General features: G+C 33.6%; 2 protein-coding genes across 2 annotated transcripts; one reads left to right on the plus strand and one right to left on the minus strand.

The window, feature by feature from the left end:
• Positions 1-2,137: 2,137 nt before the first annotated feature.
• LOC114260528 (triacylglycerol lipase OBL1) lies at positions 2,138-8,630 on the plus strand. Its single transcript, XM_028200672.2, has 4 exons — positions 2,138-2,754; positions 6,564-6,757; positions 7,055-7,088; positions 7,465-8,630. The coding sequence occupies exons 1-4, from the start codon at positions 2,439-2,441 to the stop codon at positions 8,361-8,363; spliced, it is 1,443 nt and encodes a 480-aa protein (XP_028056473.2). The 5' UTR covers positions 2,138-2,438; the 3' UTR covers positions 8,364-8,630.
• A 10,889-nt stretch (positions 8,631-19,519) lies between these two features.
• On the minus strand, positions 19,520-21,990 carry LOC114260531 (synaptonemal complex protein 1-like). Its single transcript, XM_082868759.1, has 4 exons — positions 21,568-21,990; positions 21,027-21,152; positions 20,754-20,852; positions 19,520-20,107 (listed from the first exon to the last, which is right to left on the minus strand). Exons 1-4 carry the CDS (start codon positions 21,695-21,697, stop codon positions 19,983-19,985), a joined length of 480 nt encoding a protein of 159 aa, XP_082724885.1. The 5' UTR covers positions 21,698-21,990; the 3' UTR covers positions 19,520-19,982.
• Between the last annotated feature and the right edge of the window lie 2,056 nt (positions 21,991-24,046).

A 24,046-nucleotide genomic window follows, 5' to 3' on the forward strand; every position in this document is an offset into this window, starting at 1 on the left:
GATGAAATAAAACAATTTGAAAGAGGATTTATCAAAAAATGACCCTTTTAGAAATAAAATTTTAGGGACAAAATTATTTTTTAAGAACTAAATATTTTTGTTATGAAAAGTGTCGTTATTATATTTTTAGTAACAATAATTGGACAATAGTAATTAATTATTATCATTTTGGGACCAAATTTTTTTCTCAAAAAATAAAGACCAAATTATTTTGTCCTAAAAGTGTATTTGTTAGTGACATTTTCAAAATTGTCACTAAAAGTCTTATTTTGGACTTTTCAAGACGATCTTTTAGTAATTATCTTCACAACAATAAAAATTGATTCCTAAATGTCTTTTGCAACAACATTTTTACTTTTAGAGATCAAATTTTTTAGTATCTAACATTCTTATATGTTATAGTGTATGGATGAGTTATCAATTAATTTTAATAAGGGCAATGTTATACGCACATAAATTAAAAAATGTTATATAAATAACTTGTTTAACAAATTGATGTGACAAGTAATAATACACTTTGATATTTGAATTAATGGGACTATAGAAATTAATTGATGGAGCAAATTTCAATTTATCCCTATATTTTGGGTTGGACGTGGATTATTCTCTTGATATGTGGAAATCATCGCATAACTCTCACGTAGTTTGTGAATTAAAACGCACGCTAACTTCTGTTAACAGAATATGTAAATTGACAATCATAGCCTCATCTTCTTGCTCTTTTATCTTTGAATTAAACTTGCAAATATATATCAACTATATATGTATATCTATATACGTTATGTCTCTATAAATGAGCTAAAAGAATTCGTATTCTTTTTTTTCTTTCTTTGTCAATACCAAATAGTCTGAAATCGATTCCCAAATATCAATGCCGTAGTTTTTGATGGAATTGATCTGCTCAAATGAGGCTACTTCATAGAATTTGATCTTCCGAACCCAAGCTTCTGGAGAGAGAAATTGTAGAGAGAGAATGGGGACAAAGAGGGTTTGAGAACAGAGCTATCGGTGAAGTTAGGGTTTTCGAATCAGCAGTTGCAGATGTGGTTTTGCCACAGTAAAATGAAGGATAGGAAAACCCTAATCTATATAGAGGGTAGTGATGTAAATCACAAATTAAATGCACTAAAGAACTCAATTTTTCTAGAAGTTGAGCGGAAATTCAAGAACTGGAGAAATCAAAACCAATTCCAAAATCAAGAACTTGAGAAAGTAGGTCTTGGTTGGGTTTTGATTAAAGTGAGTGGCCGTAGGTGTAGAAGCCCGATTTTATTAAGGAGGGTTTGGTTTTCTTGTAATTTTTTTTCCCCCCAATGACCTCTTTGTTGATTTAGAGCTTATCTTCTTCCATGGTTGCCATTGCTAACTTCCAACCCACCATAACTATATGTATATGTATATATTATAATTAAATTAAAATTACTTTTATAGTAATAGAGAGAGAAAATGGAGTGACAGGATGATTAGTTAATGGGAATTTGTATGGGCGAGAAATAGTGAGAGAAGGAAAAATGATAGAGATGAGAAAGAAAAAAGACAAGTTTTTATAAATTTAAAGATATATAAAAGATATTTTAGTTTTAAAATATAACTTACGCTCGTCATAAATGTGTAAACCTCACAACTTGCTAATTTAGATGAAAAAGTGAACAATGTATTTTAATTTACAAACCAGGTGAAAATTATATAATAATTTTCCAATGTTAAAAGGATAGAAAAATGCTTGGGAGCACTAATTAGTGCTCCCACTAATTAGGTGGCAGTGAGTCTCGCCATTAATGATGTGATGTTTTGGTCTTGGAGTTGTATTTTTTTTTTTTTTTTTTACTTTTTTAATGTATTAGTGCTATTAGTGGTGATATTTTTAGTGGGATGAATCATTATTGTAAAAGGATAACCTAAAACACATGGGGTGAAATAAAGTGGGCCCTAATTGATATCAAACAATTTAAACGTCACGTCACTTTGTAATATAAATCATTAAATATGTATATGTATGTGTACATCATAACTTTTTTGTTTTTTTTAATTTTATTTTTAGCGGTGATGTACAGCATGACTTAAAACAAATTTATTATCAAAATTTCTTACCATTATAGACATAAAATTAAGAAAATCTATGACTGATGTATCTAGTATATATATATATATAAAAAAAAAAAAAAGTAATCTCTTAAAAAAGAACATTTTTTCTTTTAATAATGCTAAAGACCCCACTTCATTAGTGGACTTTTGATTTAAGTCATAATAATAATCAAGAAGCCACCACAGCTGATAAAGATTACTGCACTGAAAATATTCTTTTTCTTGAGCAGCTAATATAATAACCTGCTTAAGCCTCCCTACATATATACATTCACACACAGTTCTAAATTTGAACCAAAACAACAAAAACTCCAAACCCCCCCTCCAATCTCCTCTCCTTCTCGACCCGATCGATGGAGACCAAGGCAGCTTATGACAGGAGTTTCTCCAAAAACTACATGTTGCTGTCTCAAGAACAAGCAAGTCTCATTGATCTCATTCGAGTCTTGTTCAACAGTGACTTAGCCAAGAGGAAATTCATTGAGTGCCCTGCTGGGACTGAGCAGAGCTTCAAATACAGATGGCTCATAGTTGTGTCCATCTTGGTTCTGAAGATTCTTCAAGCTGTGTCTAAGCCATTGGCATGGTTCGGGTCTGTTGTGGAGATATGGCTCAACCTTCTCTCCAGCAACCGCAATTTTGGTGTGCTGATTTTGAATTTCTTCCGAGGTTTGTTTTGTTTTTTCAGATATATATGCTCTTATTTTAGTCTACTATAATTAACATTTTATGAAATTGGGTGGTTCATTGAATCTGAGAGATCTGATGACTTGACCATAAAACTTCATTGACATTGACTTTATCATGAAGAATAAGAAGTTCATGGTTAGCTGGCTACTTGGCTTTCCATCCAATAGTTTTAAAGAGAGGAAAATTTTATTAAGAAAATATAAGCGTATTATACTTTTTCACATCCAGTTTAAAAAATCAATAAATAAATTTGAGTTAGGCTTTCTTTGGAAGGATCCAGAATTATGCAAAAGTATGTTTTGGATGTGCAAATCCTTATAATTTTAAAATATTATAAAATTTTAATATAATATATGCTATTTTTCAAATTTTTAGGAGTAATCGCCCCTAGATCCATCCTTGTTTGAAAGTTAGCTAAAAATAAAATTATTTGAAAAAAATGAATTTATAAAAAATCTAATTTGTTTGGCTTTTTAATGGCATTTTAGAGTGATAAATTGGGTTTTGTTATGAAAAATGAGTTTTGCGAAATTAATTAAAGTTTATCATGGCAAAATGGGGTTTTTAGCCAATAAAATGTCTTTTAAAATACAGTCAAACAACACCTTATTAATATCACAGTTATATTAGGTTAACTAATATCAATTTGCACCACAATTAAGGTTTATTTTGAGAGATAGGTTAAAAATTAGTTTTTTTTTTTTTTTTACTTTTTTAAAAAAGAATATGTAAAAAAAAGTAGAGTGATATGATCTAAAAAAATTAGCTTTTAATTCAATTGCCAAAATAGGCCAAGAATCATTTTGGTTGTAAATAACACTCCGTTTGTTTGGCTGGAAAACATATTTCATATTTTTTGGTGTTTAGTATAATAGAAAACCAAAATTAACAATAACATTTTCTATGATCAATGAAAAATATGTTTATTTAGGCAAAAAAATATTTTCTACTTTTAAAAAGGAAAAAACATTTTTCAAATTAAAATTTTACCAATGTTATGACTCTACTATCACCAAAACCATCACCACCCATCACAGTCAGTGTGGCCCCACCACCATTCCACCATCTCTACCTCCACTTCTATCTTTATTCCACCTCCACCACCATCACCATTAAACACACACCAAAAAAAAAAAAAATTAAAAATATTTTCTACCTAAATAAATATCGCGTAAAACTACTGACTTGCACAATTTTTTAGCATAACTAAACATCATAATCAGACAGAACGAATTTTGATTCGACAAATTGCTGGCCTTACCAATACAGTGACCCATCACCAAACACCTTGATAATTCGTAATTAACACCAATAAAATTATATTTTATCTACAGCATGCACCAGGAGTGTTATAGCCTATTTTTAAAATAAGGTTAAAAATTAATTTTTTGACTTTCTAATTCTTTTTAAGTCATATTATTTTTTTAATATTTTTTTTTTAAAAATTAAAGAAATCAAAAAATTAACACCAATTAAATTATGTCTTATCTACAGCATGCACGAGGGGTGTTATAGCCTATTTTGGCAATATGGTTAAAAATTAATTTTTTAACTTTTTAATTCTTTTTAAGTCACATTATTTCTTTATTTTTTTTACATTTTCTAAAAAAAATTAAATTTTTTTTTAACTTACATCCTAAAATAAAAGAAAGGAATATATACCTGAAGAGCCATGATTCCGACCCCCAGTACAGAGGCACCCCCAGCACCCCCACCTCCACGTGGAGGGCTGGCAATGGAGGAAAAGAAGAAAAATAAAAAATAAAAAAAAAAATAAAAAACAAATTTTGACCAATAGGAGAAGACCCCAACACCCCCATTGGGGTCCAACTCATTTTCGTATACTTGAAAACAATTTGTGAAAGTGGGCCACTTTACTATTTTATTTCTAATTGTCATAGCACGTGATGTGCACTTGACGTACTATCAACCTCCACCACAGATCAAATATATGGATCAAAAAATGAGTGAAACCTCCACTAGGGTGACCCTCACTACTCTAAGTGAATATCGATTGGTCTAAATTTTTCTTTTTTTTTTTAATCTTCCTCTCGTTGACCCCGCGTATATGTGGGGGGGGGTGGTGGGGGTCTATATCAATTTTGTATATGGATTACTTTAGAGAATCAAACACGCATGGTGTTAATATTAACATAAACCATCTCAAAAACCTAGAATTATGGATATAATCTGTGCAAGTGCTTCTGAGGTGTGTGTGGAGAAGTTATTTAGTGCTTCTGAAATATTGTTTCAATAGTCACTTGTGTCAAAATATTTGTTCTGTAAAAGATAACAACATAAGATTTATTGTTTTATTTAATAAAAATCAACTTTAGACACCATTTATTATATTATTTCTTAAACAAAATATTATAATTTTGTGTGTACAGAGAGTCCAATCAAAATTTCAAGTTAGTGGTTAGTTAGACAAGATGGGAATAATTGATGGCGGGACCCAAGTTTTTTTTTTGGTTTTGAGGTTTTCTTATTTTTTTTTAAGGGTGTCTTGTCTAGATAATTTATCTTTACAGTTCAAAGTGATCCATTAAATTATTAGAGAAAAGTTAGGGATCATGAAATTTTTTTTTATGAAAATGATCATAAAAGATTTATGATCCTTAGATTATCTTAATTAATGTGTGGTGCTTTATTCTAAATGTAATTGAAGAACCACAAAATTTTCATAATTATTTTCATAATTTTTTTTATGATACCTAATATTGCTGAAATTATTATTATTCCTTTCGAGAAAACAACATCATCAAGTTAAGATAGGGACAGGCAGAGCACCATTGCTTGTTTTTGTCCAGGGAAGTGGGGAATATCTACAACATGTGTTTCACGTAAAATTCCATTTTAAGTTTAATGACATACCTTTAAAATCAACTTCTACCTTCTTCGACATAATTTATTGAATGCCATCACTTACTATTCATTAATAGTAATTAAAATAGATACATGGAACATAAAATAAAAGGTAAATTATGCTGCTTTTTTTTTAATAAAAAAAAAAAACTCACAAACTTAGCATAATTATATTAAGTTATCTTAAGATCTTAATTTATACAATATTTAGTCATATTTTTATCCGTGATTTATTAATTACATAAATAAAAAATAATATTGTTATCAATTTTACATTAAAATGTGTATTTTATCTTATTTATTCTAATATTATTCTATCATCTGCATTATTTCTCATATTTTTATTCTCATTAAATGAAAAACCAATATAATTATGTGTAAATTATAAAACTTATATTTTTAAAAATTTTAAAAGCGACAATGCTACGTAGCTCAAATTTTGTGGCTCAAATTTTGTGGCTCAAAAGTGGCTCAAATGGCCAAAACGACGTTGTTTTGAGTACAGAACAACATAAAAATGGCCAAAACGACGTCGTTTTGGTCATTTGAGCCACTTTTGAGCCACAAAATTTAAGTTACGAGACATTTTCCTTTTAAAAGCGATCAAGATAATTTACTTAAAATGAAACAGAATTTTCGATGATTCGATCCAAAGTTGATCTTTCACTTTCATAAAAAAAAAGTTACTTTCATCATGATTTTCCTTTCTCCTTTTTACGTAAAAATGAAAAAAAATAACCAAAAAAAAAAAAAAAAACTCATTTGAATAACAGTTAATTGTAAAAATGCCACTGTTATATTATTCTGCTGCCAGATTATGTACTAGTTTTATGCAAGAATTTTTTTTATTTTTTACTTCATTTATAAAAATAAATATTGTGTTAGTATCAAATACTAATGGAGAGGGGGGTTAATTATTGCAGGGAGGGTGGTGAAGCCGGATAAAGATTCAGCAACGTTCTTGTCATTTATAGGGAATCTAGACACGAGGGTGGAGTTAGATAAAAGCATCAAACATGGTGATTGCAGATACTATGCTGCACTCTCTATGATGGCTTCTAAAGCATCTTATGAGAACAGAGCCTATCTCCAATCTACTGTCACAGATCACTGGAAGGTAATTAAACAATCTTTCAATTAAAGTAGATGCTCATTTTTATCTTTTTTCAAAAACAAATTTAAAATTCAAGACAGTATTTGGAGATTTTGTGAGGAGATGTTGGATATGGATGTGGGTCATGTTTGGATTTTTGGATTTGTGGAGAGGAAAAAGAAAAATGTAAGAAAAGTATATGAAATAATCTTTTCTTATAATTTTCTTTTCTATCCATATATTTTTGTACAAATTCAAATAGAGGCTTTTTGTTGAGTTTATATGATAGAAATTTCTAATATCATTTGTTTGCCCCTGCAGATGGAGTTCTTAGATTGCTTTGATTTTTGGAATGGTGAGTTTGCAAGAGTTGTTTCCATTTTTTCGTATATATTTATCGAAAAGAGAGAGAAAACCATCCATAATTTATAATCTAAGGCTAAGATTTACCCATGAATATTCACCCTATATTTACAATTCTTGGTAGATTTCAAATTTTATTTTATGTATGATGAATGATTGCGCTAGTTGAATAGTCATTAGAGAGGTATTGTTGAGTTTTAGTGAGCTTATGAATCTTTTACTTAACATATCTTACAAGATATATGGTCTCTATTATCAAATTTCATAAACCACTAACGAAACACTGAATCAATAAATTAGATAACAGTGCACAATTTCATTCGACAATCAAGGAATCAATTAAATCCTAATCCAATGTAAATTGGCAGAGTACCAAGACAAAGCAACAACACAAGCCTTCATGCTTCGGGACAAGAACGTCAATCCGGAACTCGTCGTCGTAGCCTTCCGAGGAACCGAAACCTTCGACACAGACGCATGGTGCAGCGACTTCGACATCTCATGGTACGAGCTCTCCGGCATAGGCAAAGTCCACGGCGGCTTCATGAAAGCTCTCGGCCTCCAAAAACACACGGGTTGGCCCAAAGACGTCCAACGAGCTGACAACCAACCCGACTTGGCCTACTACGCCATTCGAGACTTGCTAAGAGAGCTTTTAGGGACAAACAATCAAGCCAAGTATATATTAACCGGTCACAGCTTGGGTGGAGCGTTGGCGATACTGTTTCCAGCAGTTTTGGCATTTCATGAGGAGGAGTGGCTGTTGGAGAGGTTGGAAGGGGTGTATACTTTTGGACAGCCGAGGGTTGGAGATGAGAAATTTGGGGAGTATATGAAAGAGCAGTTGAGAAATTTTAATGTTGGGTATTATAGGTTTGTGTATTGTAATGATATGGTGCCTAGGTTGCCTTACGATGATAACACTCTTATGTTTAAACACTTTGGGACGTGTGTTTACTTCAACAGCTTCTACAAAGGCAAGGTGGTTACAGAAGAACCAAACAAGAACTACTTTTCACCACTGTCAGTGATACCCAAGATCATAAATGCTTTTTGGGAGCTGATTAGAAGCTTCAGTATTAGATACACAAAGGGACCAGAGTACAAAGAAGGGGGTGTTCTTCGTGTTCTCCGGTTAATCGGATTGGTAATTGCAGGTGTTCCAGCGCATTCACCTCAAGATTATGTCAATTGTACCCGTTTGGGATCCTCGGATGTTTATCTTCCTGCAGTTCAGGACCCCTCAAACCATCAACAGAGCATTTGATGTTGATTAAATTAATTGAACTCGTTGTCAATTTCAATTACTTGCAAGAGTGACATTATTTCTTAATTTTGTGTCAAGGGTTGGGCTTTGCAGAAGTTGAAATGTCCCAACATAATGTTTTTGCAGTAGGTTTTTGGTGTTTTGGAGAAGTGAATGCCTCAAGTTTTGAATCTTGCTACTCTGACTAGAAGCCGTTTGATTGAAGAAAGATTGTACCGGGAAGAAAATGTCAGAAAAATATTATGCAATTATACAAAAGTTAATCAATAGAAATGACTTAAAGAGATATTTTTATAACAATTCTAGAAAATATGATGAATTAGCAGTTACATCAGATAATTAGCAAGATAACATAAAAATAAAAAGTTGGTCTCTCATTTAGAGCATCTCTAATGGAGTTTGCTAAAATAGCATAGCTATTGTTATAATTTGACAATGAATAGTGTTATTTTGTCAAAAGACTTTTCTTAAGTGTGCCTTGCATATGGTATGCAAGGCACTTACACCTTTTTATTTTACTTTTACATCCTTTTATGTATTGAGTTATACAAAAATATTTGAAAACTAGCACATTGGTGACTTGCTAAGTAGGTCACTTTCTAAGTAAATGAATAAAAGAATATATTATATGACTAAAAGTATAAATTGTTACAAAATGTGTAAATAATTTCACAAAAGGTGTAAGTAATTTCAGAAAAAGGCATAAGTGATTTGTGAAAACTTACGCCTTTTGTGAAAATTTACACCTTTTGTGAGAACTTACATTTTTTTGTGAAAGTACTTACACTTTTCTGATAACTTACACCTTTTGTAAAATTACTTACCAAATGTGTAACTTTTGACAACTTACACATAATACTTACATCTTTTGTAAAACAAGTTATACATTTTCTGAAAAGTTACACCATATGTGAAAAATTTTATTTTATAAAATTTACACTGAAAACTTACACATTTTTATGAAAATACTTACAACTTTTCTAAAAAGTTACTATTTTTGTGAAATAATTTTTTTGATAAAATTTATACATTTTATTAGAACTTACACCTTTTTTCTGAAAACAGAACTTATACCTTTTGTGAAGCTACTTACATCTTTTGTGAAATAACTTACACTGTTTCTGAAAAATTACACCTTTTGTGAAATAATTTATTTCATAAAATTTACACATTTATGGTGTGTTTGGTAACGTTTACGTTTTCAGTTTATATTTACAAAAATTTTATAAACTGGTTTTTGTTTATTTTTTGTTTATTTTTGGAAAAACATAAACTACAAACGCGTTTGCTAATTGACAAAATGTTTAAAAAAATTTAAAAATATAAAAGAAAGTGAGAAATAGCAAGTAGTGGCATGTGGCGGCGGAAGACGGTGGTGGAAAGTGGTGACGGTGGGCGGTGGGTAGCTGGTGGTGGTGGGTGGTGGCAGGTGAGCGGTGGTGGTGGTGGGTGGGTGGGTAACGATGGCGGGTGGTGGGTTGTAGCGAGTGGGTGGTGGCGGCGAGTGGTGGGTGGTGACGGGTAGGTGGTGAGTGGTGGTGGTGGTGGGTGGGTGGGTGACGGTGGCGAGTGGTAGGTGGTAGCGAGTGGGTGGTGGTGGTGGGTGGTGGTGGCGGGTGGGTGGTGGTAGTGGTGGCAGGTGGGTGGTGACGGGCGGATGGCTGGTGGGTGGTGGTGGCGGTGGCGGTGGTGGCAAGGAGTGGGTGGTGGCGGATGGGTAGGTGACAGTGCCAGGTGGTGGGTGGTAATGAGTGGGTGGTGGTGGCAAGTGGGTAGCGGATGGCTGGTTGTGGTGGGTGGTGGCGGGTAGGTGGCGGATGGTGGTGGTGGCGGTGGGTGACGGTGGCGGGTGGTAGGTGGTAGGTGGTAGCGAGTGTGTGGTGGTGGTGGTGGTGGTGGGTGGTGGCAGGTGGGTGGTGGCGGCAGGTGGGTGGTGGTGGTGGGTGGTGTTGGCAAATAGGTGGCGAGTGGTGGTGGCAAGTAAGTGGTGGATGGTGGTGGTGGTGGTGGTGGTGGGTGGTGGCGAGTGGATGGCAGGTGGGTGGTGGGTGGTGGTGGCGAGGGGTGGGTGGTGGTGACGAGTGGGTGGCAGGTGGCTGGTGCGCGGGTGGTGGCTGGTTGGTGGTGGTGGCGGGTAGTGGATGGTGGGTGGTGAGTGGTGTGGCAAGTGGTGGTGGGGGGTGGGTGGTGGTGGCGGAAGACAATGGTGGAAAATAGTGGCGGGTGGTGGCTAGTGTTGGGTGGTAAAAAAAAAAAACTCAAAACTCAAAACGGAAACACATTTTTTGTGTTTTCATTTTTTGGCTAAATTTATAAACTGAAACCACTGATTTATAAATCAAAAATTTTACCAAACAAGTTTTTATTTGAGTTTTTTAAATTTTTGTAAATATAAACAGAAAACTGAAAACGTAAGTGTTATCAAACAGCACCTTAACATTACACCCCTTCGTGGAAATAGTTACACATTTTTTGAAAAGTTACTCCTTTTATGAAATAATTTTTTTCATAAGATTTACCCATTATATTGGAACTTACACCTTTCGTGAAAACGAAACTTATACCTTTTGTGAAGCTACTTACATATTCTATGAAATAACTTACACTATTTCTGATAAGTTACATCTTTTGTGAAATAATTTCTTTCATAAAATTTATGCCTTAGTACATATTTTTTTGAAAATTTACACCCCTTCGTGGAAATAGTTACACCTTTTTTGAAAAGTTACTCCTTTTATAAAATAATTTTTTTCATAAAAGTTTACAAAAAAGGTGTAAGTTTCACAAAGTTACTCATTTTACTTAAGTTCCACTAAAAGTGTAAATTTTATAAAAAAATTATTTCACAAAAGAAGTAACTTTTCAAAAAATGTTTAAATACTGCCACGAAAAGGTGTAAATTTTCAAAAAAAGTCTAAGTTTAAGCAAAAGGTGTAAATGTTATAAAAGAAATTATTTCACAAAAGACGTAACTTTTCAGAATTAGTGTAAGTTATTTCACAAATGATGTAAGTAACTTCACAAAAGGTGTAAGTTTCATTTTTACAAAAAGTGTAAATTTTTTAGAAAAAATTATTTCACAAAAGGAGTAACTTTTCAGAAACGTTGTAATTATTTTCACGAAAAAATGTAAATTTTCAGAAAAGGTATAAATTTCATTTTCATTAAAGTTTCATTTTGTAAGTTTCATTTTTACAAAAGGTATAAATTTCATTTTTACAAAAGGTATAAATTTTATGAAAAAAATTATTTCATAAAAGAAGTAACTTTTCAAAAAATGTTTAAGTACTTCCACGAAAATGTGTAAATTTTCAAAAAAGGTCTAAGTTTTAGCAAAAGGTGTAAATGTTATAAAAGAAATTATTTCACAAAAAGCGTAACTTTTCAGAATTAGTGTAAATTATTTCACAAAAGATGTAAGTAACTTCACAAAAGGTGTAAGTTTCATTTTTACAAAAAGTGTAAATTTTATGGAAAAATTATTTGACAAAAGGAGTAACTTTTCAGAAACGGTGTAATTATTTCCACGAAAAAATGTAAATTTTCAGAAAAGGTATAAATTTCATTTTCATGAAAGTTTCATTTTGTAAGTTTTATTTTTACAAAAGGTATAAATTTCATTTTTATAAAAGGTATAAATTTTATGAAAAAAATTATTTCACAAAAGAAGTAACATTTCAAAGTGTCCATAAAGACAAAAAGGAGTAACATTTCAAAGTGTTCATTTCAAAGTGTTGATAAACACAAAAGGAGTAACATTTCAAAGTGTTCATAAACAAATTGGGACAACCACTGAACAGTTACCACCAAGGGTTTTTCTGTTCTGTCTCTCATCCACACACACACAGAGAACAGTTACCACCAAACCTCACCCCCGCTCACCACCCAACCATCGCTGGCCACCGTCGTACGCCACCGTCGCAAATCACCACCGCCGCTGTTGCAGGTTTTTTTTTTCTCTCTCTCTCTGTCGATCTCCGTCGATCTTGGTCTCTCTCTGTCGATCTCCGTCGATCTCGGTCTCTCTCTCTGTCGATCTCTCTGTCGATCCGTCTATCTCGGTCTCTCCGTCTCTGTCGATCTCTTTCTTTCTTTCTCTCTCTCTCTCCCTTTCTCTATATTAAAAACAGGTTCTCTTTTACATTGAGATACTTGGTTGGATTTGGACTTGGACTGGTTAATCCAGGCCTGTCTTACTGCCATTACAAACCCCTAAAATCTTATAGCAATTTACCACTAACATTTCGCCAATCCAAATGCTAAAATTCCTGAAAGATCTTTCTGGTGCAGTTATAGGGTTAAATTAACCATGGAGACCTTTTAAAAAGAAAAGAAAAGTTTGTTCCCAGCGCTCAAGGCTCCCACTTATTGTAGGTTTTGGAAGGGGTAGTAGGCAGACAACCTTTCCCCCCCACCTTTTATGATGTATAATTTACTCTCTTAATTATAATAATCTCGAAAATTATCATCTCATCTCAGTTCATGACATGCTTAATTCGGTTAGTTTCTATTTTGAACACAATGTGCATGCATGAGTCAAAGTTTATCCAAATAATTGTTCAGGAGGTTATGAGTAAATTGGATTTTGCGGTCTTAAGTGTTACCCCCTATCAAACTGGAATAGATTCTCACGCAAAAGACATTAATCTGTGGTTCCAAGGTGGGTTGAGATTAACTTGTTAAACAAATTTATGTTTATTTAACAAGTTAACAGACATTAATTTATGTTTATTTAACAGACATTAATCTGTCATTCCGACCTAAATTTATGTTTAAGCTTGAGAGAGGCATGTCCATATGTTCAATTTGCGATATGGTACGAGATTAGATTTTATCATAATTGTGCCTTGGTGATGCCTGCCTAGTAATTTATGTTTAGCCCCTACAAGTAAATTACTCTTCACAGTTTTCTTTTCCTCTATAGGAAGCTTCTGAGGCTGTCACAACTTATAGAACACATGAACAAAGGCTTGTTGATTACATCTCTTTCAGAATACCCGAGGATTCATTCTCAAATATCAGAAATTGCATAGGCATCGCTAGGGGTTTTATGCATGATTTGAATAGTGTAAAGAAGGGAAATGCCTCACTGGAAGCTGTCTTGTTATCCGTTCCTGATGGCTACCACTGCGTAGATCTCTGTCTATATAAAGTAATGATCTTAAGAGTTTCCATGTTTATGCCGTTAATTTTCATAACTGGTTGTCTATATGACCTTTTGTTGTCAAAAACAGGAAAGTCAAATCGTACTATTATTAAACGAATCAACTACCAGTTCTGAAAGCTCCAGTAATGGTTGTATGATGATTGTACAAGCGATTGACCTTCCCTTTGTATCTATTTCAAGATCCACTGGTCTAAACCGTTGGAATCTGCATGAACTGAAGGTATATTCTTGTTGAGTTTGATGGAGCGACCTGATATACATGGGTTTATTGTGCTTGCAAAATCTATCAGTTTTGTTGTGTTGGCATGTCTCTGAAATTCTACTTTCTGTGAAATTGAACTTCTGCTTCTCCTCACATGCAATTTTGTTTGTGTTGTATCTTTAAAACACATCTGATGAATTTATACAGCATAAAAAGTTGTAGGTTAAACTTACCTCCTACAACTGACTGCTCACCTTACTGCATCTCTTTCATTGTTTAAGTTGCTTGTCCAATTTGCCTTCAAGATAAACTTTTAGCTCACAAATATGTTATTTCTGGGACTCTGTCGTGTACCTGCAGATGGAGAATGAAAAGGTTCGGGATATTCCTCACTTTGTGGTTGCTCCCTTGGCGGTCAGTGGTAAGTGCTTCTCACCTCATCTAAGACCTCTATTTTTAAGAAGTTTTATAAAGAACAAGTAACTTTATTTCTGCCATATTAAATTGAACTTCTTTTGTATGGAGTCTTAGTTAGTTTTTAGATGCTTGTGGTATGTTGGATATGTGTCTGACATGCATCCAAATCGGTTATAAAAAAAAAAAAAAAAATAGAGGAACAGCAACAATTGAAGGCCTTAGCCTCAACTTAGAAGATATGCTAACCAAGAGTGCAAGCGGTGCACAATCCCAAAATGAAGATTTTGTTGCAGAACATGCAATGTTTAACGAAGGCAATTCATTGAAGCGACGTCGCCGAGGCTTATTCTCTTTTCTCCGTGTTATTCCTGCCTTCACAGAATCATTTTCAGAATCAGATGAAGATGATTTCAAAACTGATGCATGTTTACAGATGCACCCTTCAAGACTACTTCAGCTTAATAATGTAAGACTCAATGTTCGATTCATTAATATTTATTTGTTTGTATTTATTTGGTTGTCATATTCCATCTACTAGTTATTTATTTGTTTGTTTATTTGGTATGAACACACTACTGTTTAGTTTTTTGTTTATTTTGGTCAACAAGAAAAAGAAATGACAAAGAAAGCATCAGTGTTAAAGTAAAACCAATATTTTGGCAAAAATTTGAATTCAAATAAGTCAGCTGAATTTGAATTGGTCAAAATTTTTATAAAGAGATTTTGCCCATAATCTTGTCCTAGAGAGCATCCGTAAGCTTCAATCTCAGCCCAAGGTTCTAGGGCCTATGCCCTCTAGGCTTTCTAATTAGAGGAAGTGTAACAATCCCATTCCATATTGGAAGTTTGAATAGGTGATCTTGAATATATAAGTAGGATCGATGAATTCAAATAATATCATCATGACTAATTTTTTTAAGTGAGTTTTCTTGTTTGTTACCCGTTGCATGACAATGTGGGTTATTGTAACTAATTGGGATAGTTGGCTTGTTTCTAGTATATTGAGAGGTTTAACTTGGAACTTAGGCTGTTTGTAGTTTTAATTGTATGTGCAGGTGAAAGGTCAGGCTATCTAAATTTTCATATACATTACTTACTGTTCAGAGATGCTTTGACTTTTGGGTGCGGCCCTTTCGAGGTATTGAATGGGTTTAGACTTCTTTAGCAACATATGGTTGTGGTGTGTGAGTTATTATGATTAGAAAAATTGCCCCCTCAAACCACCCCCCAACACACACGCACGCGCACACACACACACAAAATACTAAAATAAATCTTGATATCAGATTTTGAGCCCGAATATACTTCTGTAATATATATATATATCTGTATATATTTTTTTAAAAAATGGATTGTAATGCAATTATAGTTACTAGCTCCATCTATGTTTAGCATGGTTTGGGTGCAGCCAGGGAGTGTTGTGCGTGTACTTCATAGTTGGAGAGGCGGTCGGGTTGGGAAGAGGCATGGAGGGTGTGGTCTGAACATGTCTATTGATCACTGCTTGGGTGTATTTTTAATGATTGTACCCTACTGTATTTGAACTGTCACCTTTTTGTGATTGCAATTATGCAGCCTGATTTGTTGAAAAATGGTTATTGTAGGCTCAAGTATATATGTAACAAAGAAGGACTAAAGGCAAGTTCCATTGCACTTACTGCACTTGCAGAGTATACCGGTGAGTAATAGCTCCTCCAGAAAGGCGTATCAACCTTGTGAATAAATTTTTCTTCCCTCCTTGAAGGTTTTTTGAATAAAAAGGCTAGTAGTTATATAGAAAGATAACAAAAATACGGAAGAAGCATTCAAATGGTAATTGACACTTAAAGAAAGAATACCATTCGGCGAAGATCAAGTCTTTCTCATGAAAAGTTTCTTGGGATTTTTCTTGATACATGTTTATTCTCTTGATTGATCTCCTGCTAATATAATTTGCATGGTTTATTGGTTCTTAGTTGGAGATCAGTTCTCAGATGGTTGGCCGGAAGGACACCTCAAAAAGTGTTTTTGACGTATGGATAGAGGTAAAACAATAATCTGTTAAACTATTTAATTTTCATTTTTGGCATTATCAATTTGCATATAAATTCTCTTTTTATTACTATTACTATTTTTTTTTTCCTGGATAGATTTTTCAAAAGAGAAAAGTAAAATGAGAAAGGAAGACAACTAGTGGTTGTAGCAGCATCTCTAATGAATTTGACTTTCTGCACTCCATGATTTGTAACCAGTAGGTTAAGAACTCCAGTTAAAACTTTCATTTTTTCTTTCATCATTTCTAGTGAAAGGTCATCTATCTTGACTGTTCAATGATTGCCAACTATCCAGCGATGACTACAATTTAATTTTAGATGGGACCCATGAAAATAGTTTGCAACTTCACTATCATGATCCAGTTATGCGAAAGACTGTAAGTCATAATTGCAATAAAAACCTTTTGTGCTATGAAATCTGATACGAACCCATAAACTAGCTTCCCTTTGACAAATAGGACTTGTGACAACTGACGGCATGTAATTCGGACCTATAGGTTTGGAGTTAGAGCCGAATACGCCTTAAACTTGGTTGAAAGAGGGCATTCCAGGGGCAAAAATTGAAAACAACCCCCGAACCACCGTGTGGCTCTCATGGACAGCTTCCCCTTGACAAATAGGACTTGTGACAACTGACGGAATGTAATTAGGACGCGTAGGCTTGGAGTTAGACCCGAAAACGCCTTAAACTTGATTGAAAAAGGGCGTTTTAGGGTCGAAAATTCAAAACAGCCCCTGAACCACCGTGTAGCTCTCACGGACAGCTTCCCCTTGACAAATAGGACTTGTGACAACTGATGGCATGCAATTCGAACCCATAGGTTGGGAGTTAGAGCCGAATACACCTTAAACTTAGTCGAAAGAAGGGCGTTCCGAGGGCAAAAATTCAAAATAGCCCCCAAACCACCATGTGGATCTCACGAATAGTTTCCCCTTGACAAATAGGATTTGTGACAACTATCGGAATGTAATTAGGACGTGTAGGCTTGGAGTTAGACCCGAAAATGACTTAAACTTAGTCGAAAGACGGCGTTTCGGGGGCGAAAATCCAAAATAGCCCCCGAACCACCGTGTGGATCTCATGGACAGCTTCCCCTTGACAAATAGGACTTGTGACGACTGTTAGAATGTAATTAGGACGCGTAGGGTTGGAGCTAAACTCGAAATTGCCTTAAACTTAGTCAAAAAAAGGCGTTTCGGGGTCGAAAATTCAAAATAGTCCCAAAACCATCGTGTGGCTGTCACGGACAGTTTCCCTTTGACAAATAGGACTTGTGACAATTGACGGAATGTAATTAGGATGCGTAGGCTTGGAGTTAGACCCGAAAACGCCTTCAACTTAGTCAAAAAAGGGCGTTTTAGGGTCAAAAATTCAAAACAGCCCCTGAACCACCGTATGGCTCTCACGGACAGTTTCCCCTTGATAAATAGGACTTGTGACAACTGACGGCATGTAATTCGGGCTCATAAGTTAAGAGTTAGAATCGAATACGCCTTAAACTTAGTTAAAAGAGGGCTTTCCAGTGGCGAAAATTCAAAACAGCCCCCGAACCACGATGTGGCTCTCACGAACAGGTTCCCCATGAAAAATAAGACCTGTGACAATAGACGGAATGTAATTCGGACCCATAGGTTGGGAGTTAGAGCCGAAAACGCCTTAAACTTAGACGAAAATGGACGTTTTGAGGGCGAAAATTCAAAATAGCCCCCGGGAGTGGAAAACTTGGGAGTAGCAGACATAGGTTGGGAGTTAAAGTTGGAGACATAGGTTAGGAGTTAAGGTTGAAAATGCCTTAAACTAAACTGAAAAATTGCATTTCGGGAGGGGAAAACTTGGGAGAAACTTGTCCGGACATGCAACATACGATTATGACTATAAATACACAATTTTGAAAACATTATATACATTCTAGTTTTATATAATTTTCTTTTTATAATTTGAAATGATAGTGTTATTCAATCAATACTAATGGTTAATTTTATTTTTACAAATGGTTTTTGGCGTGGAAATGCGAATATTCTTTATTTGTGTGTGGAGGACATTGTTTTTTTTTTTTATAATCTGTTGTTATGTTGTTCTTTGTTTTTTGTGGATTACTATTGTTTGTACAGATAACTATTGGCGTCATACAAATTAGTTTTGGCATAGAACATATTACATTTGGGGTGGTATAGATTACCATTTGACATGGTATTGTGGATATTTCTTTTTTTGTGTACGGAAGACATAGTTTTTGTATAATCCTCTGTTTTGTATAGAATTATTATTTTAAATTAGATTATGCTTGGTTTGTATGGAATTTTTATTATATTTTGAATTTGACATTAAAAGTTAAATTTTCTTAGATTGTTATTATTTTGCTTATATACAGGGTACAGGTTGCATAGAATAAATATAAGGCAAAATTAATATAAAACAAAACTGAAGAAAGTTTTTAGTGACTAAACATTTAGTAGCCAAAAAGAAGTGAAGTTGTTGATGACGAACCAAATTGGTAGTCAAAAGGAAATCAAGGTTTTTTGGCGACTAAATATTTGGTAGCCAAAAGAAATCAAAGATTTTTGGCGACTAAATAATTAGTAGCCAAAAAAAAAAACGAAAAATAAATTTTATAAACGTTACCAATGACTTTGTTTTTATAAATGTGATGTAATTTGGATGGTTTCTTTATAGATGATTTAATGTGAATGTAAATTTGATTTTTGTAATCCATGTATGTGTAGATTATTGATGTGTAAGGTTGTAAATTTGATTTTGGATGTCGATCTATTCGGCATAAAATGCATCCATATTGCAAGAGTACAGAACAATTGATTGCACAAATGATTGTAAGATTGGAACATTGCCTAGTGCCTAATAGATTCACTATAATTTGATTGTATACAATATTTAAGTAGATTATACAAGGATGCCAAAATTTGGCATTTTTTTTTTTTTTTTTTTTTTTTGTTTGTCATGGCCATAGGCTCCAAAATGATTGACTAATTGATTGGTGTTATCACTTTTTTTGCAAGAATTGATTGACTAATGGGTCCCCAATCAATTTTCAAATCTATTGGAAAATTCACTACCTTGATAGAAATCAATTGGCCAATCCATTGGCCATAATCCAAATAAAAGCTAAAACCCAAAATCTTGAGTGTTTAGTCAAGCTATGGGCTTCCAAATTAGATTTTTTTATAATGACAAGGTTTGAAGTTAACAAATTGTATCATTCACAACCTCCTCATAAATTACTATTCAATACATTAAAACATCAAGCAAAATACATCATATTTCAAACATCAAGCACCTTATCCTCATTGACAATTTTCAAAAATTTAGAAGATAAATAAATAAATAAAAAGGCAATATACTACCATATTTCAAACAATAAACAACCTGGTGAGGTCATATTCACCAAAACACCAACCATAAGAATTTTTTTATACACAAAACATATCATACTAAACTCCCAAAAGTAAGCAAAAAGTGTTCATAAACAAATTGGGACAACCACAAAAGCCATAACATATTCAACTATCAATTTAGTCTGCGCATAGTAAAACAATGAAAAGGCCAAGGTCAAGGCTCCTTAGAAAATTCATCTCCATCTTTAACATCTTCTGTTCCCAACTCTTCTTCGTCTCCCTCATCACCATCATCTTCATCTCTTCCCAACTCTTCTTCGTGTCCCTCATCCTCACCTTGTCTTCCATCCTCGTGAGGGATATCTACATTTTTTTTGTCAATTCATTCAATGTCACTTACACACATTTTAGATCATTCTTTTCTTTCTCCTACATCTCTTCTGAGATTCTCAAACTTGAATGTCGTCCTCCTTAAATTTCAAACCAACATGTAACTCTTCCATCTTTGAGTTTAAGCTCTCCATATCCAATCTGGTAGCAGATACAGTTGTTTCCAAATGCTTGATCATAGCATCTGTGTGAAAAACAAAAAGCAAGTCTATTAATAAAAATTTAGATCAGAAGCCAATTGTTGTTATCATGTGATAAGAGTTACAACTCCTACACATTAATCCACTAAAAAACACTTCAAGCACATGAGAATAGAAGTATGCCTCTGTTTCCAATTGGAATAGCTTATGTAAAACTCCAAATGCATTAAAATTCATTAAATAAATCATTAAGTTAAATGTGTGATATCACTACTATCACTAATATAGGAAGAGCGTAGTAGCAGCAGCAACAAACTGGTAATAGAAACCGAGCTCAATTCAACTCACTCAGCACTCCTTATTGTTACAACAACTGTTCAAATTGTCTTCAAATGTTAATGATATTATGACAACCCATATTTTGGTCAAATATATTAATTTCTCAAATAAGGAAAGGTGGTCACGTGAGGCATGGACCTCGGCTGCACCTTACTCTAAGCAAGATGTGAACCATTAGGTATGTTAACCTCAAAGTGTTTTCATGCAGCTTTTTTAGGATGCAAGCTTTAATTTGCTACTCATTAATACATTATTTCAATGAATTGGTCTTGAACCAAAGTAGTTTGAGTCCTGATGGGGTAGCCAGTCCAAAAATAAACCATAAACAGAAGCAATCAATGAAGACGCTACCTTTTTCCTCAATGACATTGGTAGTTTTGCACTGTTCATCTCTGAAATATTTCTCCCTCTCCTCTTTTTCAATGCTGAGTTCTTTTAACTCTCTTTTGCCTACATTCAGAATTCAAACGCATTTCATAACTCTGAAAAGAAGTGAAGCAAATGGAAATACCTGGTTCTTTGCTTACAAATTTATGATAAGCTTCTGTTTGGCAGCATCGACAGTTCTTATTGTTGGAAATTATCTGAAAACTTTTTATGATATAGGAAATGAGGATAACTTACAATTTCCAACAATTTCCTCTGAAGACTCAAATCTCAAGGATGACATCTTCATTTGGTTGTGCAAATTATCAAGAGTTGCTGCACTGGAAGATAGCTTATCTTCAAAAAATTCCTTGTCTTTCTCAACTGGTAAAGCAGATATAGAATACTTACAACTTTGAAAAATATCATAAAGCCAGTTGTTGGAAAGTTGAATAAACTAAAGAATACCTACCATCATGAACCTCATTGTGCCAACACAGTTTTTTTTTAGTCAGGCATTTTTTTCAAACAGTTAAAGGACCCTTAATATCAGATAACATTTACAGACTACCATCTATTACATATATACAGATATACATAGCATGTATATATTGATGAGAAATAAATATATAGGAGAGGCTGAAATGTTCAATTGAAATTAAACTAATTTGAATCAAATTGAATATTTAAAGGACAAAATTAAAATTAGAGGCTGAAAGTGGCATGAACTTATTTTAGGAAGCATAAATGTATTTTATTTGGAAAACAAATTAACCTTTTTTAGGTTCAAGATACTTACATGGTCCAGTATGAGATTTCCTTGCCTTTCTTCCATCTTCCTTACCTGCAACGACAGATAAGAGCAATGATCCAAATCCAAAAACAATTTCAAAATGGGAACAACAAAAAAGTGCTAGAAACAATTGCATGTTCTAAAATTACTATTAGATGATGCACTAACCTACTTCTTGTAAGTCTCTGTCTGAGTTTTCAACACATGGTACTGTTACAAAATTCATGAAGCTTTGGATAGTTAGCTAAATTAATGCAAAAAAATTCCTATGTATTCATTATAGACACAAGAGGAGAGATCATGAGGGAGTAGGAGAAAGCATTGAAGTAGTAGAAAATGGGAAACTCACACAAGGAGAATAGGAAGATTGAAATGACGTTATCTATATAAAAAAAATGCAAAAGAATAATTTAAAACAGAAGGGCAAAAAAGCCCAAAAAGGCTGTTCACACCAACTGCATAAACAAAACAAATCATTAATGAGCCTCTAGGGTGGCCCAGTGTCAGGCCCTTATGCCCAGCTCACCGGAGTTGGGGGTACAATCCCCAGCTCTACCAATTAGTCAAGCTGTATTGTGCAAGATAATTTATTTATAGCTTTCGAAAAAGGTCTCCAATGAAATTTTGATGAAATTGCAACAAATCAATGGAAAAGATATGAAAAGGAGATAAAATGGGGAAAAAAAAATTTGTGGCTTGAATCGGAAACCAATATCTAGATCACAAATAAAGGGTTCTAGATCTTTGAGAAAAGTAAAAAAATGTATGTGCCTGGGAGTTAAGTTCAAACACACTCATCATCATGTGCCAATTGGATCTATAGAATGATGTGGATTTGCAAAAAGAAAAAGTAACACTTTTTCCATGACTTGAGTCAATGAGCAATCAATTGCAGCATTTACTGTTACAAACTTGATGCATTTAGATGCATATGCATTTTTTGACTATGTTAACCACGCAACACTATGTACCATAAATCATAACCGACCTTATAAAAGTCGTATAAAACAAGCTAGATTTCACACTTGGATGCTAACCTTTGCTATAGAGATTAAAAATAAGAAGTGATCTATTTTGCACAAAAAACTGTAAATGTAAAGGTGATAAAAAGAAGCAACGATGAAGAAGAAAAATAATTGAAGAGAAGAGAAGAGGAACAAAATTCTATCTGTGAGCCACACAATACGATAGTTCTCAACCATCTAAGCCCGCAACTCTTACCACATCGCTTCAATCCTATATTTATGAAGACAAAAAAAAAAAAAAAAAAAGGAAGGTAATGTCTCTTTTTCTCATTTCTTTCTACTATCATTATACTATTTAGCTTCTAAATTGAAATTTCAAATTTATTCTGCTCATGTTTAAAAAAATCAAGCATATTCTTAAGTTGAAAAAAAATTCAATTGTAAGTTAAGTAATCTCAATTTTTTTGGGTTAAAAAAGTTGAAAAAATCAAATAATCTAGAATCTAGAATTGTAATCAAACACCATTAATTGACCTTTTTTTAATCAAATAACAAAATATGCTTGCTCTCAGTTTCCAGCTTTGTTTTTGGACTGCTCTTATTTTTGTTGTCCAATTGTCAAACTGTCTAACTCACAATCACACAGACTTCAGACAAAAATTTCAAAAGAGAAAGGGAAATAAAGAATCATTTTCTTCCATAAATGTCTCAAATTCTTAATATGAATAGAACGTAAGGAAGTAGTTTATTTCTTGTACTTGATTTCTGACCTCTGTTCTATTTTGTGGACAAACAATCATATGAAGAGACAAAAAAAGTCACCCAAACAATCCTTCCCCTCCCCTCACCCCTCACTACAACAAATTTGCTAGTCAATAGATATTCAGCTTTTGTTTCACACTATTGTACAATTCCAAGTAATCTCTTGTGGTCAACCATGACAATAATTTGAATTTTGGTTGCACAACACTGCACAAATGCCCAAGTCCTTCAATAAAAAAAAACTGAAACAAATTTAAAATTCAGGGTCTGTTTGTTTGCCCATAGTGTAGGTGGAAAGATAATGAAACATTAATTGATAAACTTATGTACTTGCAATTCTTTAGCATTCAGTAACTAAAACTACTCATCATGAGTTCATTGATAGAGATCAGTAGCATTCTTTTTACACTCCTCTCATTACACTCTCCTATCTCATCAATTCTTAATGACCCTAGAAATTGTCGTCTCTACCTAGACCAAAACGCAATAAAACTCAAACCCTAGCATAATTTTTATCTACAAATTTAAACAATTCTCTTATCACACTTCCAATCATAGTTGACCAAAAAACTAAAATTCACATGCATAAGCAATATATAGGTCAAAATAAAGAGACCCATCTTCCAATTGAAGATAGCCAGAGAGGGGCAAAAAGAACTTCCTTTTTTTTTCCATTAAAGAAAAACAAGAAAATAAAAATTGGATTTAGAGAAGTATATAACCACAGAAAATTAGGAGGTGAAAAAATAAATAAAAAA

Source organism: Camellia sinensis, chromosome 1, assembly GCF_055761805.1.
Source record: "Camellia sinensis isolate YWXY chromosome 1, ASM5576180v1, whole genome shotgun sequence".
In the NCBI taxonomy this organism is placed as follows: Eukaryota; Viridiplantae; Streptophyta; class Magnoliopsida; order Ericales; family Theaceae; genus Camellia; species Camellia sinensis.

Coding starts and splice junctions, on each gene's coding strand:
- LOC114260528 (XM_028200672.2), top strand. CDS start 2,439: ATGGAGACCAAGGCAGCTTATGACAGGAGTTTCTCCAAAAACTACATG. Junction 6,758..7,054: donor CTGTCACAGATCACTGGAAG/GTAATTAAACAA, acceptor TTGCCCCTGCAG/ATGGAGTTCTTAGATTGCTT. Junction 7,089..7,464: donor TTGCTTTGATTTTTGGAATG/GTGAGTTTGCAA, acceptor GTAAATTGGCAG/AGTACCAAGACAAAGCAACA.
- LOC114260531 (XM_082868759.1), bottom strand. CDS start 21,697: ATGCAATTGTTTCTAGCACTTTTTTGTTGTTCCCATTTTGAAATTGTT. Junction 20,853..21,026: donor AGAGGAAATTGTTGGAAATT/GTAAGTTATCCT, acceptor TTCTGAATGTAG/GCAAAAGAGAGTTAAAAGAA. Junction 20,108..20,753: donor CAATGTCATTGAGGAAAAAG/GTAGCGTCTTCA, acceptor TTTTTCACACAG/ATGCTATGATCAAGCATTTG.